Genomic DNA, 17,986 nt, shown 5'->3' on the forward strand with positions numbered 1-17,986 from the left:
GGCCCTCCAGGTGTATGGGATTACAATTCCCATCATCCCTGACCACTGGTCCCGTTAGCTAGGGATGATGGAAATTGTAGTCCCAAACATCTAGAGGGCCGGAGTTTGCCTATGCCTGCAGTATAAGGTTGGGGAAGAAGAGAGGGGGGAAAGAAGGAGAGGGGGGTGGGGTGGTAAAATGTACATTCTTTTATTTAGTATATGTGTGGGGGTTTTGTAAGGCATGCTTTTAATGGTAAGCTCCCACCCTGATTATCAGTGTGATGGATCCTAACAACGGGTTGGCAGTGGCATCCTTCTATATTATTTACATTTGTATTGTCTAGAGCAGGAATGAGCTGACTTCAAGCTTGTGGATCTACTTTGTGATTTTTTTTCTTGGATGGGAGAGAAATTTGTCTCAGTTTGCATTTAAAAACTTGCCTAATTCGCTTTCTCCAAAACAATATGTGAACTGAAACACAGCCATCCTTCAAAATCCACATGCCTAATTTCACAGTGCAGTTCTCTAGCCAGGTAACAATGTGTACAGAAATATGCATATACCAGGGTAATGTGCAACATGATGCCTTAGAAATAGTGGTAGACAAACATTTAGAACTAAGGAAGATTTATTTTCATTACCAGAAGTGAGTTCACACAAAAACCAATTCCTGGTTCCCTCGTAAGTATTGTTCATTTCAGCATCTCAGTTTGGGGTGGGAGGTGGGAATTGTTCCTATTGTTAAGCCATCTGGAGTCAAAAATCTCTTGCTTATCTACTGCAAATTACCTAGAGATCTACAGGTAGATACTGATCTAGATTCTGTTCACCCTAAACCTTTGGAACTTGGAGCACAGTTTGGCATGAGAAATACATCTATGTAGCCTTCTGGTCTTGAAAAACCCATAGGGCGCACAGCTAGGAACCAGCCTACTGATGAAATAAGGGCCTAGTTTAAAAGCCTTTTAAATGCTTTCTAAATTATGAGACGCACATAGTAGCAGCTGGGAAAAAGTACAAAGCAGCCTCTCTCCTTTAATTCCCAACCATAGCTGCATCTTTGTTTACACATTGCAAATTAGCCTGGGGTGGACTTTTATTAGGGCAAATCACAGGACATAAAAAATGACCACTTCTTGCATGATCCCCACTTAAAACACATCTCGTGGCTTAGCGCTTGGAAGAGCCAGCTCTGTACTGACCAATTGCACAAACAGGATTGTGCTTTCAAGTCAGCAGTTAGCGGAATTAGGCTGATGTATAATCAGACTTGGGAAGCTGTGGGCTTTAGTCTGGGGGTACTTAATCTAGAGATGGTGGGGTCCAATTGTTCTTTCACCTATTTGAGGTACAAACAGAGGATGCCGGTCATTAAGCTTTTGTCTGGCAGCGAAGGAAATAGGGAGCTGGAGCTTGTTGATATAGCAGGAACTTTACTGACCTTTCCTCAGGGGGCTGTGCAGGGCTCAAATACCAAAACACAATGCTCTCTTGACTTCCACAGCATAGGATGTTTGGAGGGCCAAGCTCTAAAGAGACAGAAAACTGGGTTGGGAGAAAAGGGACTTCAAAGCAGTAATCGAGCCAATTTTATTTTGTGTGCCTGCGTGGATGAAACACTGAAGGACTGGAGCAAATCGTCTTGTGGCACCATCAAGCTTATCAGATTTGTTTTCCTTCCCCTGCTATCTAACAACCCCTTTTGCAAATTTTCATTGCAGACGTTCAGCTGGGTTGGGCTCTGTCTTACTCCTAGCGTCAACCCCTTTTCCTGTGGGTGGGAGTATTTTTTTTTCCCCTTCGAGAAAACAGCATGTGTTTGGGAAGAAAGGAGTGCAGGCTTGGCTGCCCGAGCTGTTCTTGCCCATACAGGTGTGCGTAACTCACAGGCATGCCAGACAGACCTGAGTCACGGACAGCCACCCCTCCTCCCCTCTGTGCGCACACCTGAGCTAAAATAAAACTGTCTCTTCAGACTCCACTTGCCTGAGAGCTGTTCCCATTACTGCTCTGCAACTCTTCCATATCCTCTTGGTGAGAGAAAGGCAGCCAGAGGGTGCTAAAAAGCAGAAGTAAAGAGAGAGGAGAGAGAAGGTAGAAGTCAACAGCATTTGATCAGAAGGAACCAGGAGCCCTGCAAAGGTATGTCACATCCACCAGTTCCTTCTTCCTGCCTTCCTTCCTGAGGATTTCCATTTGGCATCTAAAATAAAAACAGGAGTTGGGGGAGCTGGGGGCAGGGGAAGAGCCAGGAAAAAACCACCACTTTCATTTGGAAATGGCAATGAAAGAAGTGAAGTCCTCCCTCCGCACCCCGCACAACTCTTGCCTCTAGAGGAATTTCTTGGCTTGGTGTGTGGGTGCCTGCTATTTGGATTGTTGCTCAGGATTTGGACTTTGAATCAGACCCAGCACTAATGAGGTTTGTGGAATTAATTCATGCCTGTTCTCAGCCACTGAGCTTCCTTTATTTTTATTTTTTTGCCTATCGATTAACCAGAGGGACGTTAAATGAAGCGTAGGGCTTCCCACCCAGGTAGGCACTAGGACACTGTGTGTTCATGTATACTTTCAAAAAGTTTGCAATGTGCTTTCTCTTCTCTTTGCGCCGCTTGAACCTGGCACAAGTTGTTGATCAGCCAGTTTGATGTTGCAGAGCCAGGCAAGTTTTTTCCTTCTTCCTGGAGATTCGTTTGTTTGAACAACAACCACACAAGAAAGCTGTACTGTATCTGTAATTCATTCACACATGCGACCAGCACTGGTATGCAACTTGTATTATGAAATAATGGACAGTTTCTAGGCAGATGTTCAGTTTGTGGATACTATCCTAGCATGTTGATACAAATGATTGAAGAGGCTTAACCTGTTTAATGCCTACCTGCCATGCAACTATGAAATTTGTTAAAGGCATAGGAGCACTTATAGGGGTGGGCTGGGGAGATGACAGAAGCTGTGCTTTTGTAAGATGAATCATTTATTAAAGTCTGGGACGATGGACACATACTCAAGCTTCTTATCTAGATAGGAGTTTGTATTTCAGACTAAGAATGTTTAAACAGTGTTCTGATGTGATTTCCGTTTAACTGAAAATAAAACATTTGTCCTGATTGCAGATTCTGATGTAGCATGTCCAGGAAAGGAAGGCAAATGTGAGGGATGGAATAAGGCAGGGAAACGGTGTGCAAGAGGTTTTGTGAAGGGCTGTCTGAATGCGAGAGACAGCTCGGAACAGAATAAGCAGGAAGCGTGATAGAATGACAAATAAGATGGAATTATATGTGATGGGAGAGTAGAGTGGATGTCAGAGAATGGGTTACAGCAGGCATCCCCAAACTCGGCCCTCCAGATGTTTTGGGACTACAACTCCCATGATCCCTAGCTAACAGGATCAGTGATCAGGGATGATGGGAATTGTAGTCTCAAAAACATCTGGAGGGTCGAATTTGGGGATGCCTGGGTTACAGTGTAATTTAGAGGTCAGGCCATGCTTCACTGAAGCTCAGCCTCACAGACCTTTATTCAGTGTGAAGGCTCAGCAGTTACACGTGCAAAGTAGCTATAAACAGAATGGCTCTGAACATGTGCAATGAATCATAGTCAGAAGGGACCTTAGAGGTCCTCCAGTCCACTCCCTACTCAAAGCAGGATCTGCAGTGCAGGATGCATTTACAGCATCCCTGGCAATCCTCTGCCAGGACAACCCCCGACAACCCCCCCCCCCAACAAAAAGATAGCATACTACCCTATTGTGAGGCAGACAGTTCTCCTACGATTTCGCCAAGATCTGCTTCCCTGCAATTTCCACTCATTCATTTTAGTCCTGCCTTCTGGACCCACAGAGGACAAGTCTGCTCCACTGAACACCCCACAGCATTCAAAGATTAGTGAGCCTGGTATCCAGGCTGGGATCCATTCTAAATCTCAAAAGAGGGCCGGGGAAGATCCAGCAGGGTCCAAATGATTGTTCCTGGTTAGATTTTTCTTTCTAAAGGGCAAATAGGCACTGTTTCATTTTTCCCTGAAGAAAAGGGATTTCTGCATTTGCCATGGATATATATATCATAATGCACAAGCCCATTTAGCTTTTAACAGCAGAGTTTCAGCAAACCGGGGAATCGCTTGCCTGTGGGCAAGAATACAAGGAAAGAGAGAACTGGCCTCTCGCCTCTGTAAATGGCAACCAACACCTCCCTTTGTATGTTAAAACACATATTTTACGTGGGGCTCTGTTCACCCCATACAGCCCACACTGCAAAATGTTTTCTAGCCAACGTGTACCCTGTGACTTCATTTGTGATAGAAAGGCTAAGTCGTGAGAGTGTAATCACCTGGAAGGAAAGAAAAAGAGAGCTAGCAGATGGAAAGGACATTCATGAAGTGGTGCTACAGGACTAAACAGATAGCTGAGCACTGGGTAAAGGGAACAAGGACAATGGTGTTAAGCTGAGCTAAATCCTCAGGTGTTCAGGTTTTCTGTTGTGTATATTACAAGAGGAAGAAAGAGGCTTACCTCTTAAATATCCCTCATTGTGCTGGTTGTTCCCCACTGGTTCTTCCATTTTATCAAGATTTCCTGCCATCCATTGTTGGCAATACATAGTACTGCCTGTCCATGCTTCCTCAAGCAGGCTGGTCTTTGCCAAATGTGCCCTGTGTAGCTTAACTGATGGGGTGAGGCTGAAGCACAGAATTCCCCCCTGAAAGAGATCAAACCATGGAGAGGCAGCAGGAATCTAGTGAAAAGGTTGCAACTGCTCAAAATAATAGTGTGCCTGGCAGAACCTTTTGTAGCAGACACTAAGAATGGAAACAGAAAGCAGAAATTTGCTCCAGGTTAATGAGTTTTCAAGGCCCAAACAGCTTTATTGTTTGCTTTAGAGACCACTGGTCTCAATTCTGGTCTATGCTATCTCCTCTTAGTGCTTCAGATGTATACAATGCTCTGGTGCCATAAAACTACTGCTATTGTAGTTCTGTTTGGGGTGGAGTATTAGCACATGTTTGTAGAGTTTCTGGCACAGGCTTCTCTCTCTGCAAGAAATTCTGAGGATGTAGCTACACCCTGCTGCCATGCAGCCTCATTCAGAAAGATGACAGAGGGTGGTAGCAAAATATCTAGTAGCGATACCTGTTACACGTACCTCTTTACTGTTGTGTACTTAAAATTATACCTTATACTTGAAGATATCCTCTATTGGCCTTTCCCAATTTTTTGCATCTTTCTTTTAAGATTTTATTATGAATTATTATCAAAGTGGAAATCGTTCTGTTTGGTTCTGGGATGTTTTATTTATTGTTCACAGCTACTTTCGTTATGTTTGTAACTATGTAAATCTTATCATGTTGTAAGCAGCCTTGAGCAGGGTTTTTAATTGTGTGGAAAGGCGGAGTCCTGCCTGGTGCCCTCCAGATGTTTCGAACTAGCACTCCCATCAGCCCCAACCGGCACATGCAATAGGGGTGATGGGAGTTGTAGTCAAAGAACATTAGGAGGGTACCAAATTGGGGGAGGCTGCTTGACATGTATCTACTATGGTGACAAAAGCTTATTCTACTCCTTTAGCATCTTCTTTAGTGTAACTTCAAACTACTGTATTTTACAAATATAAGCTGAGAATTGAACTTCTGCAAAACGACTCACACCAGAAATTAGAAATTAAGTTCTGGAATAATTGATTGTCCTTAAGTAGACAAGGGGGACGCAGGTGGCGCAGTGGGTTAAAGCCTCAGCACCTAGGACTTGCCGATCAAAAGGTCGGCGGTTCGAATCCCTGCGGCGGGGTGCGTTCCCGCTGCTCGGTCCCAGCGCCTGCCAACCTAGCAGTTCGAAAGCACCTCCGGGTGCAAGTAGATAAATAGGGACCGCTTACCAGCGGGAAGGTAAACGGCGTTTTCGTGTGCGGCTCTGGCTCGCCAGATGCAGCTTTGTCACGCTGGCCACGTGACCCGGAAGTGTCTCCGGACAGCGCTGGCCCCTGGCCTCTTGAGTGAGATGGGCGCACAACCCCAGAGTCTGTCAAGACTGGCCCGTACGGGCAGGGGTACCTTTACCTTTACCTTTACCTTAAGTAGACAAGACTTCTGGTTCCCCCAATTGACTGTTCTCCCTTCTGATCTTAGAACTGTTTAGTATAGTAAATGAAGTTCTCCGTGAATGCCCAAAAACTTCTTCATGTGTTCAGATGAAGCCAACTGGACCCAGAGTTCGAGTTGGAGTCCAACAACTTCTAAAGGGTCACAGGTGCCTCACTGCTTTTTTACAATGAGGTTGTGTAAGAGCTGAACTTCTACTAAGTCAGACAAGACATATTTGTGTGAAGGGCGACTGTGTATAGATTTGATGTGATGAATGAGAGGCCTGTTTTGTTTTTTGTCTCTGGTGGGAGGGAATAACCAGGAACCAGCTTGTCTGCGACTCAGCCAAAAGTTGTGATATCGAGCATTTGGGCTATCTGACATGCCTTCCGTTTTGCTATCTGTATGCCTGCAGTCTCTCTTTCGCTATCTCTCAAGCTGCTCCCTTCTCCTCCTTTAAGCCAAATTCTTCTAGGAAACATTTCTTTCCTGGGTCATTATAACCCCAGTTTCCCCCACCCAGTACTTCCTCATATTGGTTAACACTTCTCTTATCCTCTGATTCAAGCTCTGCCCTTTTTCTCACCTTTGCAACATTACTGTACTTAGATCTCATGCTTTGTCTGCAGAGGTGTTCTGTCTTATAAAACAGTACCAAATAGATGTGGAAATGTCTCATCTTCGCACCTTTTGGGCTTCCACTTCCATGTCCAAAGCAGAATTGTGCATTTGGGGTGGGCATGTGTAGGCTGTGTGTCTCTTTCTGTATTCTGTATGGTGCCAGTAGAGTAGGCTATGTGAAATGGAAGGCATAAGGGTTGAAGAGAGCAGTCAAAAAACATGAAGGCAGTTTCTGCCTCAAGGCTTAGAAACCAGCACTAATCTCAACACAGGTCCATCCCCATTGTCCTAGTTATACATTTATTCTACTGTCATCCTTCTTTCTTTCTTTCTTTCTTTCTTTCTTTCTTTCTTTCTTTCTCTCTCTCTCACACACACACATTCTGTAAATACATTAAATTTTCTTCCAAAGTTGCTTGCAGAACAAATCTGGAGTTGGACAAACGTTAACATTTTTGCACACACACACACAAAAATAGCAGCTGGATCAAACTATAAAGGTAAACAGAGATACAGCTGGGTTGCCACCCGCTGGCCATGCTGGTGCACAAAGGCAAACAGCTCAGAAACAAGACATCATGGAAAATCCACAATGGGATTAAGCCTGACCTACCACACACTTGCATTTCCCCTGCTTTAAATAAATGGTATGTGGGAAAGGGTTAAACTCTCGCTCCAACACCCTAATCCTAGTCCAAATAAGCCCCATATCGCACAGCAGTTTATAAGCAAAGAGAAAAAGTTGGATCATGGACCTCCAATATCACATTTAGCTGGGTGCTTTGCCGCCCTCAACACGTATATTGCTTCTGCAACAATTGGCCAAGATGCTCGGATCCTTCAAAGTTCAAGTGTTGGAGATGTTCCCAAAATACACATAGACAGCCATGGGTGTAGCCAGGATTTTTGGGGGGGGGGGCAGCCAAAGTTGTTAAGCTTTTTTAGGGTATACTAAAAAGAGGACATTACGGGGAGCAGCCTTTTTCAATGCTTTTCAATTATTTTTGTGGGGGTGTGTGCCCCCCCTTTGACTACACCCATGTAGGCAGCCACTACTGTGTGTAGAGGGAGGTAAGCCAAATGGGCAGGCTGGTACCTTTATTGGGCCAACGTCTGTTGACGTAAACATGTGCAATCTTCCATATTTCACTAAACATCTACCTCTGCATTCTACTTGAGCGCAAGCTTTGTGTAAGCCCTGAAATCTTGCATTATTCTTTCACCAACTACCAAAGGGGGTTGGGTTGTGGGGGACCTTATCTGTTTTGATGTTTACATACAGTGTATGCGCTTATAGCCTCTCCTATCAAGAAGTTTCAGGATCATGGGTTGTCTGAAACGGCCAATCAGAGAGAGTTAGGAAGTTGATATTAGCATTACATCAGACTCAAGAAGAAGCATCAAGCTGCTGGACCAAACAGTTGAGAGAACTTGCATCCCGCTAGTTCTGTGCTTTGTACCTGAGCTTTCAGGGATGAAGAGGGAGGTTTGTGGGCCTTGCGAAAACAGATTTCTGGAAGGGTGTGTGCAAAAAAAAGCCACCACAGAGACAGCAAGCAGCCCACAGACAGACAGAGAGGGGAGGGGAGCAAACACAGAGTCCTTTCATATCTTCTGGGATTTGGGTATAACAAAAGAGCTGTTGTATCATTTGCTTGCGGTAGCACTGGATGATTCTTGCAGGGCACAAGAAAGAGTTCATCTTCCAGTATCACACAAGCTTAAGGGCTGCTATCAAGGGACAAAAACCTAGACACCTTCCTGAATGTACAAGTGTGGGGGTGGGTATAAGAGAAAGCGCTCACTTCTTCTCTCTCCCCCCCCCCCACCACTTTCTCCTTTCCCCCAGTCTTTCAGCATTGTGTCAGAGGTTTCACATAAACAACAGATTGATTGTTTGTTGCATTTTTATATCGCTCTTCTTACTACATGCAGCTTAGGGTAATGTTCAGTAATGTTCAAACAACATTCAGTCTATTGAAATGCATGCATAAAAAATATGTTAGAATATCCTCCAATGAACCATAGCATGGAATCTCAGCATCACCAAATATATAGCCAGGTGCTGAACACCATTATCTCACAAAAGCTTGGGTGAACAAATAGGTCTTCTTCAATTGATGCCTGAACTTTAAAATCAAAGAAGAGAACTGGAGTTCCAAGGGAAAGGAGTTTCACAGTAAGGGTGCCACCACAAAGAAGGCTCTGTCTTGTGTGCACAACCACTAAACTTTAGCAGGGACTTTAACATTTATGTAACTGATGATGTCACAGTCTCCAGACTCCTGCAATATGAACTTGCGCGTTTTAGCCTAGCCTAGCCTATGAAGCAGCCTTTGTAGACCACACTTATCCACCTAGCTCAGTATTGTTGTACACTAAGTAGAGGTGTTTTCCGGCTTTACCTGAATATGCCGGAAATTGAATTTAGGACTTTTGGTATGCAAAGTGTGTGCTCTACTAGTAAGCTATGGCCACTGCCTCCTGGATGGTGGTATTTTCTCTCTAACTACAGAATGAGTGCCGACAGGAAGGAGCCTGCACTTTGGACTCTTGCAAAAGCCTCGCCCTGGTCTCCCGGAAGAAGTGAAAGTTATTAAGAAAAGCTACATGTCTAGAGTTTTATTGCTTTCTAATCTCAATTATGTTCCTTAACTCATTATGGCTCAGTTGGGTAGTGCAGGGGCTTACAGACCTTTTCATAGTGTCCTTAAAAACAAACAAACAAAAAATGTCTAAGCCAGGGGTACACCTGCAAACTGAAGTAACTGTTGTGGGTGCCACACACACAATTTAACTTACCCCTCCCCAGTTGTACCCTTCCCCACATTGCAATTGCCTCCTTCACCGCAGGAGCCTTCTATTGTAGTGGTAGCTCAGGTTACATACACTTCAGGTTACAGACTCCGTTAACCCAGAAATAGTACCTCGGGTTAAGAACTTTGCTTCAGGATGAGAACAGAAAACGTGCTCCGGCGGCACGGCGGCAGCAGGAGGTCCCATTAGCTAAAGTGGTGCTTCAGGTTAAGAACAAATTAAGTACTTAACCCGAGGTACCACTGTACTTTCATGGACAGCTTCTTTCAAGCCTAATTTCAGCAGGTGGCAGGGAAAGGGAATGGGACACTGTGGGCATTAAGGAAGGCTTCTTTGCCCCCACAAGCACCCATTGTAAATTCATGGTTTAGGCTAACTAAACAGAATTTACTCTTTCACATTCTGTCTAGAATATTAGGTGAGGAATGTCAAGATTCTAAAGCTGCACTCCAGTGACAACCATAAAAAATTACCTAGCCTAAGCTTATACTGGTGAGGAAAAATCTTCCACTTTTGCAATGGGGCTTTCTTCCTGCACCACCGAGAACATCACATGGGGAAGGGGAGGGAATTTGTTCTGTCCAGGAAGCTGATGTGCTTGTGCAAGGGGAACATGTAGCATAGCCCAGTGTTGAATTCCACCCCTTGTTAGTACCCATTTGATATTTCAAGATGTGTACCTATGCTAGTGGCAAGCAATTTCTTTAAAGCGTTTTCTTATTCTTATGGAGTATTTAGAACAGACCCAGAGCCTGAGAGAAAACATGGCAAAAGCAGAATTCAAAACATTCCTTAGATGGAATTGCTATTCCTTATTAAACTTCTGCCTTCCTCTTTTCTTTTCTTTTTGCCCTGAGGCTGACAGGTGATTTGAACTTCCAAGTATATTGTTGGATTTGTAACTATATAGCTGAAATCATTCTTGAAATGCCCAGGGTATTTTTCCTGTTGACTGTAGACGTTCTCCTCAGCACAAGGATGCAACTTTAAATTGTGAAAACTGTGGCATATACAGTGGTACCTCGGGTTACATACGCTTCAGGTTACAGACGCTTCAGGTTACAGACTCCGCTAACCCAGAAATAGTACCTCGGGTTAAGAACTTTGTTTCAGGAAGAGAACAGAAATCGTGCTCCAGTGGCGCGGCGGCAGCAGGAGGCCCCATTAGCTAAAGTGGTGCTTCAGGTTAAGAACAGTTTCAGGTTAAGAACGGACCTCCGGAACGAATTAAATACTTGACCTGAAGTACCACTGTACAGTACCATCCAAGAGCTCTACAGCTTTTTGTGAGAAGGATGCAAGAGATTGCGGGGGGTGGGGGCTGGAAAATGCACCTCTCAGTTGCATAACCCAATATTGTAGGCAACTGCCCTTGAGGAGTCATGCTTTCATATGCCATATTAGGGGCTTTTCCTTTTGTTTGTTTTACTCAGAGGAGGGAGTGATATTGAAACCATCACTATGATTAAAAGTTGACAGCAGCAGAACAGCAGGAGGTGAGGGCCATACAAGAGATGTAAACACAAGGTAGCCACACAGAGAGCCATTGTCCTGAACAATTTACAGTTTAAGAATGAGAGATTGTTAACGCCACACACTCAAGCTTCCAACGGTTCTGTTGTGCAGCAAGGCAAACATTTATTCAGTACTACTGATCACTTACATCCCCTGAAAGCAGAATTCACACACACAAACTTTGTACGATTTGGCATTCATCCAAGGCATTAAATAACTCATTCTCTCCTCTTAACGGTCGCTTCCTCTCTTTCCCCTGAACAATCTGGGACACCTTCATTCCTCTGCTGTTTCCAAGCACATAAATATCCATAGAGCTTCAGGAATGGCCGTAGTGATTTGCTTTATTTCGTTTCCCAAGATTAAAAAAATAAAAGAAGCAAAGTTGCTCCCTCACACTGATTTAATCACCTTCTCCTAAACTCCATGCCAACTCCAGACTCCTGTTCCTGGTTTCCCTCCTTCTCCAGCAGTGAGGTAATGTCTCCAAGGTGACACTGGATTTGCATACTGAGTGCAGGCTTTCTGTGTTAAGTGTCCCAGAGTTGATAATATAGGTTTAGGGATAGAATAACTGTTGTGGGAAAACTGCAAGCAGGTTGCCCTACCATTAGTGAGGCAGCCATCTAAGGTTCTGAATGCCGGGGCAGGGGGAGGCGGGGAGAAGTAGCAAGGTGTCAAAAGACAGCATTGTGTGTGCCAGGTGGCCTACCCTGTGCCCCCTAAACTAGCCTGCTGTCCTCAAGATGCGGCAGAGGACGTTGTCCAGTAGACAACAAAGTAAGATTCAACTTGGAATGGAGGATGGGGGCAACTTGTCCTTCACCTCAGGAAACAAAGTACCTTAGTATGCCTCACGGAGGACCTTAAGGTTCACAAATGACAATATTTTAGAGGTCCCAAGTCACAAGGTGGTTAGACTGGTCTCAACTAGGGCCAGGGCCTTTTCAGTACTGGCCCTGACTTGGTGGAACACTCTGTCACAAGAGACTAGGACCCTGCGGGACTTGACATCTTTCCGCAGGGCCTGCAAGACAGAGCTGTTCCGCCTGGCCTTTGGTTTGGACTCAGTCTGACCCTTATGTTTCCCTCCCCGTATGGTTTCGATCTATGGGCTACTTTTAAAATGAGGCTGCATTTTAAATTGCATTTTAACCTGTATTTTAAATTGGTTTTCCCCACCCTGCTACTATGTTTTTACTGTAATTTTTACTGTTGTTAGCTGCCCTGAGCCCGACTCTGGCCAGGGAGGGTGGGGTATAAATAAAATTTAATATTATTTATTATTATTACCTTGGGCCAGTGCTACTGCACACAACACAGGCTTTTGGAAGAAGGCTGGAGGACTCTAGGTCCCTGTCAGAGCCTTCACGCCTCCTTCTCAAAGTCCAGTGCCTCCTTACCCTGCTTTGGGTAGGCAGTGTAAGGGCTGCAGTGAGGAGGTTGTCAAATGTTGCCAAGGGCCACCCAAAAAAGCCTTGAGGGCCGCATGCTGCCCTCGGGCCACGTGGTAGACTACCATGTGCTAGGCCCTAGCAAATGGGGCAGAGTTGTGCCCAGTTGCTGTGTAATTTCTCACTTTGTTGAATCAACACCTGCACACGAAAGCTCATACCAATAACAAACTTAGTTGGTCTCTAAGGTGCTACTGGAAGGAATTTTCTTGTTTTGTTTCGACTACGGCAGACCAACACGGCTACCTACCTGTAAATAAATTGTTTTGTGTGTCATAAAAGGCCATAAATTGTGAAGAAGAAGAAGAAGAAGAAGAAGAAGAAGAAGAAGAAGAAGAAGAAGAAGAAGAAGAAGTTATTATGACTGTTGTTTTACACTTAGAGAGAGATGCTTTAGGGATTTTCTGTTGCAGGTGCCAAACTTAGAGTCTGATGCAAATAGTCTGCAAGGGCACTATTTGTTGTTCCAACTCAGGCAGAAAAAAGTTGTAGATTGGCCTTGTTGAATCCCCAAGAACTACAAAGTTCTCAGCTTGTTGGTAGTCAAGCTGATGGCTTTGCTGGATTATAAGTACATTTCAGTATATTTTCCCCCTATCCCAAAACAGCTATCAAGTTTATGAGATGACGGGAAAGACATCACAAGGATATTATCTGAGAGGTGATACGAGGAGTTGTTACCCAGGGCTTTGATAGGGAGAGAATGAGGCTTGGAGCCAAAACTCTGTTTACATCTGGCATTACAATCTTTTCAGTAGGAGATTTAAGACCTTCCTTGTTGTCCAGGCCTTCCATATGAAATGTTAAGTTACAACTGTATTCTCTGTTCCTTAGTTTATTGTTTTTAGCCCGCTTTTATTATGCTAGTTGCTATTTTAATATTTTATTTCTATGCTGTGTCAATTGTTTTCATACTTTTAAACGCAACCCTGAAATCTTTTGATGGGAGGTTAAGAAATATTTTAGCTAATTAAATAACAGCAAGGGCTCCTCCAGGCATTGGCACAGAGCCTTTCATTTCTCAGTTATTCTTATCTTTGCTGAAGAAAGCCAAAGCTAGCCCAAGATTATCATTCAGCTACATGGAATTAATACTGTGGGTATTTTAAATCAGTTTTGAAAAACACATAACAAGACAGTACAGTAAATCATTTAAAATGTATGCATAGCACATAGGGAGGCTTTCATGTTTGATGTAGTACAGTATTTTAATATTTTTTGGGAAGCCGCCCACATGGGCGGGGTATAAATAATAAATTATTATTATTATTATTATTATTATTATTATTATTATTATTTGTAGAAATAAAACACAGTTGTACCGTGGAAGTTGAACGGAATCTGTTCCGGAAGTCCGTTCAACTTCCAAAACGTTCGAAAACCAAAGCGTGGCTTCTGATTGGCTGCAGGGAGTTCCTGCAGCCAATCGGACGTCACGGAAGCCCTGTCATATGTTTGGGTTCCAAAAGAACGTTCGCAAACCACAACAATCACTTCCGGGTTTGCAGCGTTTGGGAGCAAAAACATCCAAGTTTCAAGGTGTTCGGGATCCAAGGTACTACTGTACAGCTGTTTCATACATATGTAACCCAGGCTGTGAGTGGAGCCCAGTGGCATTAGAGGCAGTTGTTTTGGGGAAATAGTAAGGCACAGGCAGTCTGACCAGTGGTCCATCTAGCTCAGTGTTGCTTACACTGACTGGCAGAAGCTCTCCAGGATTAGTGGCAGGAAGTCTCTCTCAGCTCAACCTGGAGATTCCAGGAATTGAACCTGGAACCTTCTGTATGTAAGGGAGATGCTCTACCACGGATCTATGGCCCAAATATCACCGTGTGTCCCTTAGATTTGGGATGAGCCTGGCTTCCTCCAGGCTTCACTACTGAAATGACAGATATGTGCACCAAGAAACTGAATGCTGGCTGAGCTACCTGTCTTCTTGCTCCTCATGCTTCAGGTGGGCTGCCTGCCTAGTTTATTTTTACAGTTTTGAAAGCACGACTTTTTATAGCCAATGCATTTTATATCGTCTTCTTATTCACAAAAGAGGGTGGACCTTTTAAAAAGTATAAAACTTCTCTGGCAATTCTCCCTGCCAGTCTCTGCTCCATAGTGAAAGCACCTTCCTGGAAGTGCCACTGCTAGAAATAATATTGTCTTGTGTGAAGCCTGAGGGTTTCCTGGTTTACATCTAACTCTGCTCAGTAGCAATGACAATAATGGACACGTGTTGTATATTCCTAGGTTTGATCCCTGACATCACTATTTAAACCAAAAAGGGGGAGCAGAGCTGGGGGTGGGGGAGAGACCATGAGAGAGCCACTACTAGAAAGGGCCTTGGTATATGGCAAGGCCACACATTTTCAACCCAGTGGCAAATTGATGATTTTTTAGAGTTGCACACTGAATGAGCTCATTAGCTGTTTGGCAGCAATCTGTTATCACAAAAATCCTTGTTGGTACTGACAGGACCCAGGGAGTGGGAGAGCTTACATATGATACATGTTGGCTTGAAAATTAAGGAGAAGGTATTTGAAAAAAATATAGAGTGCTGGGAACTCAGGCTCTTTTCACCAGCACTGAGTCCCCCTACAAATGAGAATACTGTAAATGATTACGCACCATGACATAATATTTGAGGGCAAATCAGTGAGAAATTATGCCTGCGTTTGAGGGGCAAGGAGTTGGCTGAAAACTTTCAATCTTCCAAGAGCTCCCACACAATATCAATTGCAGTCAAAGAAAACCAAACTCAAATACCCCCAAACTACAAAACATATAGATGGTACAGTCAGGGTAGCAAGGAATGTTTCTTCATATGCATGTTATATATTATTCAGGGATGTATCAATATTTCTCCATGTTGCAGTTGTGAATAATTTCACAACCAATAACATTTCATGCTTACGGCACTGAAACACCCACTAATTGCAATGGACAGCAAAAAAGTAGTCAGTGGGAACTGACACACAACATTGTGGCTGTCTATTACGCAGCTTGCTTGCCTGTAATAGGTACATACATCTTGAGATTTACCATTATAATTGCAGAACAGTCTTGCTGATGTGCAAAAATTATAATTATAGTTTACCTTCTCTCTTTTTCATACCTTCCAGAGGTCTCCAGGAGAGAGGGAGTGATCCATTCAAAGTCAAGCATTTTAGCTCCACTGATTTCAACGGCAGAAACAGCTTTAATTCTTCCATTGAAATAAATGGGGTAAAACTTGGCCAAATTGTACTTTTCAGGTCTCCTGCATGGGGGATAACCTATCCCCCAGAGGAGTGAGCTAACCTCTGCACACTAATAAAACAAATTAAAATAGACACAGGGCTGGAGTAACGGGAGAGGTGTAAACCTCTCTATCCAGTCCAGAACACTAATGGGGACGTAATCTGCCCTCTCCTTGGTCATGAGATTGATCATTCGGTAAGTGTGGAGTTGGTAATAACCTTGCTCTTCAGCTGGTCTGTGTCCTGTGTGTGCATATGCACTCTATATGTGCACATGTGAGAACTGGGGGAGGGGGCAGGATGGGACATGATGCTACAAGGTGAATTAATCCTGAAGCACCTGATGGCATCCAGTGAGCTTCATGGTTGAATCTGAGGAAAAATCAGTAAGGCCAGTGTGCTTATGGTGGACTAGCCATTGGGGTGGCTCACCCTGTGTTTAGATTAGGGACCAGCAAACAGAGGCCTCAGGGGCCATATACTGCCTCTTCTAAGTACCAGTCACCTCCTATCAACCCCCCACCTCAAATTACAGTACTTTATATGTGAACAGGAAAGGTGGCTGCCCTGTTAAACCTATCTTGGCTCTCAAGCAGTAGAACTAAACCTACAGTATTTAATTGGCAGTAGGCCATTATCAGTGGGCTCCCATTCTTGGTAATCCCCTTCTTCCACAAGTGGCTGCTGCAAGGATTAGCACAAGAAGCAAAGGTAACACATCCTTTTTTGTGTGTAAAAGTGCTCCATAACAAAGCATGCACCACAATCACATATGAAAAAGCATCCACACAGATTTGAGTTCCTCCTGCGTTTTCTTTCTTTCTTTTTCTTTATGGGTGGTAATTTCCATTTTGGAACGTTCCACAACATATATTGAGATTATTGAATGATCAATAACATTGTCAAGGCATGTTTACATGTACAGGGGAGCTTGGGCCTTTGCGGTGCCAATGTTTTACAGCCAGCATTACCCCACAGAGTTACAAAGGGTGTGTAGACTTTCTTGACAAAAGAGGCCTGTGAGAACGTGAGCCTTATTATTCCCAAGCCTGTTGCTGACCCAAAGCAGGGCTTCCTATGGAAGCCTGGCATTTTCCACGGCCCCACCCAACATTCTTTTGTTGGCTGGTGCCACTCTGGAAATTATTAGCACAATGGGAAATGGCTGACAGGAGGGGTTTGTTTTGAAACTTACCTTGTTTTTCTTCTCCTCTCCGTCTCTGATTAGTCCAGTAGGCCTTAAACGCAGGAAAAAGGAGGTGCTTGTTTTGGCTGTGAGTCACGTATGCAGAGAGACGCCTGCCTTAAACTAGCAGGGGTCTGACTTACTGCAGAACCACAAGTCTGATGGATAGTGTATATACAGTAATAGGAAGTCTCACAGTGTCATGCTTTGGGGTTATTTCTCTTCTTTGAGTAGGCTTGAAGAGCAAAACTATTGAGCATGTTAATGTATTAGGCTGAGTCTTCTCAGCTACTCCGATAAGTTCGCTCCTTTTTTTGAGGCATTAGTTTGCCTCGTTCATGTTTGCTTTCCTCGTCTGCTCAAGTTACAGAAGTTAATGTGCTTCGCTGAGGTGTCCTAAATGATGTCATTAAGATAAGGTTTGCATAATGTCAGGCGTGCTACATAGAGTCAAAATACATTCCTCTGCACCCCTGCAAGTTAAGGTATGCATAATCTTTAGTAAATTTGACCTGTTAGACTGCTTCTTGCAAAAGAAAAAAGAATCTTCTGCATCAAACATCACAAAGCTTGAGCTGCTAGACTAAGCAGACCTCCCTTTAAACACAAGTTGGAACCAGTTGATTATACCAGTGGTTTCAACCAGTGTGCCATGGCACCCTGGGGTGCCTTGAATGATGGTCAGGTGTGCCAAGGGCAACATTGGCCTCTGTCCCTCTTTCCTCCCCTCCCCCTTTTGATGTCCTCTTGCGTCTCTTTCCTGGCTACAAGGTCCGCAGGCGAATGGTGCCCCTGGGGCTGGCCAGTGGGTGCTGGTTGCCAGGAGCTGAGGCACCTTGGAGTAAGTAAGCAAGTGGGCAAGGGAGCCCAGCCAGCCAGTCTGCCAGCCCTTGCTTTTGGGAATGGACAGACATCTCCTTGGCCCCTGTGGGCAGTGTGAGGAGGCACCTCTCTTTGGGGTAGGGATGGGGGCAGTTCAGAGATCTGGGGTGGCTGCAGCGGCTGCCCAGAGGACTCCCAAGGAGAGGGGAGAGGAGAGGAGCCTGAGGGAACACTCCACAAGGGAGGGTGTTCGAAAAAGAGTGAGGGGCTGCCAGCTCTG

At 44.3% G+C, this 17,986-nt stretch overlaps 2 protein-coding genes across 14 annotated transcripts in view; one reads left to right on the forward strand and one right to left on the reverse strand.

The window, feature by feature from the left end:
• Positions 1-1,225: 1,225 nt before the first annotated feature.
• Positions 1,226-12,606, reverse strand: LOC310838400 (uncharacterized protein). The gene is made up of 5 exons (XM_083725731.1): positions 11,426-12,606; positions 6,749-6,854; positions 4,497-4,683; positions 1,425-1,512; positions 1,226-1,322 (listed from the first exon to the last, which is right to left on the reverse strand). The coding sequence occupies exons 1-5, from the start codon at positions 11,521-11,523 to the stop codon at positions 1,319-1,321; spliced, it is 483 nt and encodes a 160-aa protein (XP_083581857.1). The 5' UTR covers positions 11,524-12,606; the 3' UTR covers positions 1,226-1,318.
• Positions 1,508-17,986, forward strand: part of ITGB4 (integrin subunit beta 4) — a 67,078-nt gene continuing 50,599 nt past the window's right edge. For 8 of the 13 annotated variants that reach the window (XM_083725588.1, XM_083725594.1, XM_083725596.1 and 5 more), the window contains exon 1: positions 1,508-2,125. Coding sequence is in view for 2 of the 13 variants with exons in the window: in XM_083725593.1 (XP_083581719.1) it covers positions 2,495-2,519 (25 nt within the window). In the remaining 11 variants the exon portion in view is untranslated. Of the gene's footprint in view, positions 2,520-17,986 lie in introns of all 13 variants that reach the window. The other 5 variants (XM_083725595.1, XM_083725589.1, XM_083725592.1 and 2 more) reach the window with 4 other exon arrangements.

This window comes from Podarcis gaigeae (assembly GCF_964106915.1).
Source record: "Podarcis gaigeae genome assembly, chromosome: 2".
NCBI classification, from domain to species: domain Eukaryota; kingdom Metazoa; phylum Chordata; class Lepidosauria; order Squamata; family Lacertidae; genus Podarcis; species Podarcis gaigeae.

Coding starts and splice junctions, on each gene's coding strand:
- LOC310838400 (XM_083725731.1), bottom strand. CDS start 11,523: ATGCAAATCCAGTGTCACCTTGGAGACATTACCTCACTGCTGGAGAAG. Junction 6,855..11,425: donor GGCATGGAGTTTAGGAGAAG/GTGATTAAATCA, acceptor CATTTCACATAG/CCTACTCTACTGGCACCATA. Junction 1,513..4,496: donor CAATGAGGGATATTTAAGAG/GTAAGCCTCTTT, acceptor CTGTCTCTTTAG/AGCTTGGCCCTCCAAACATC.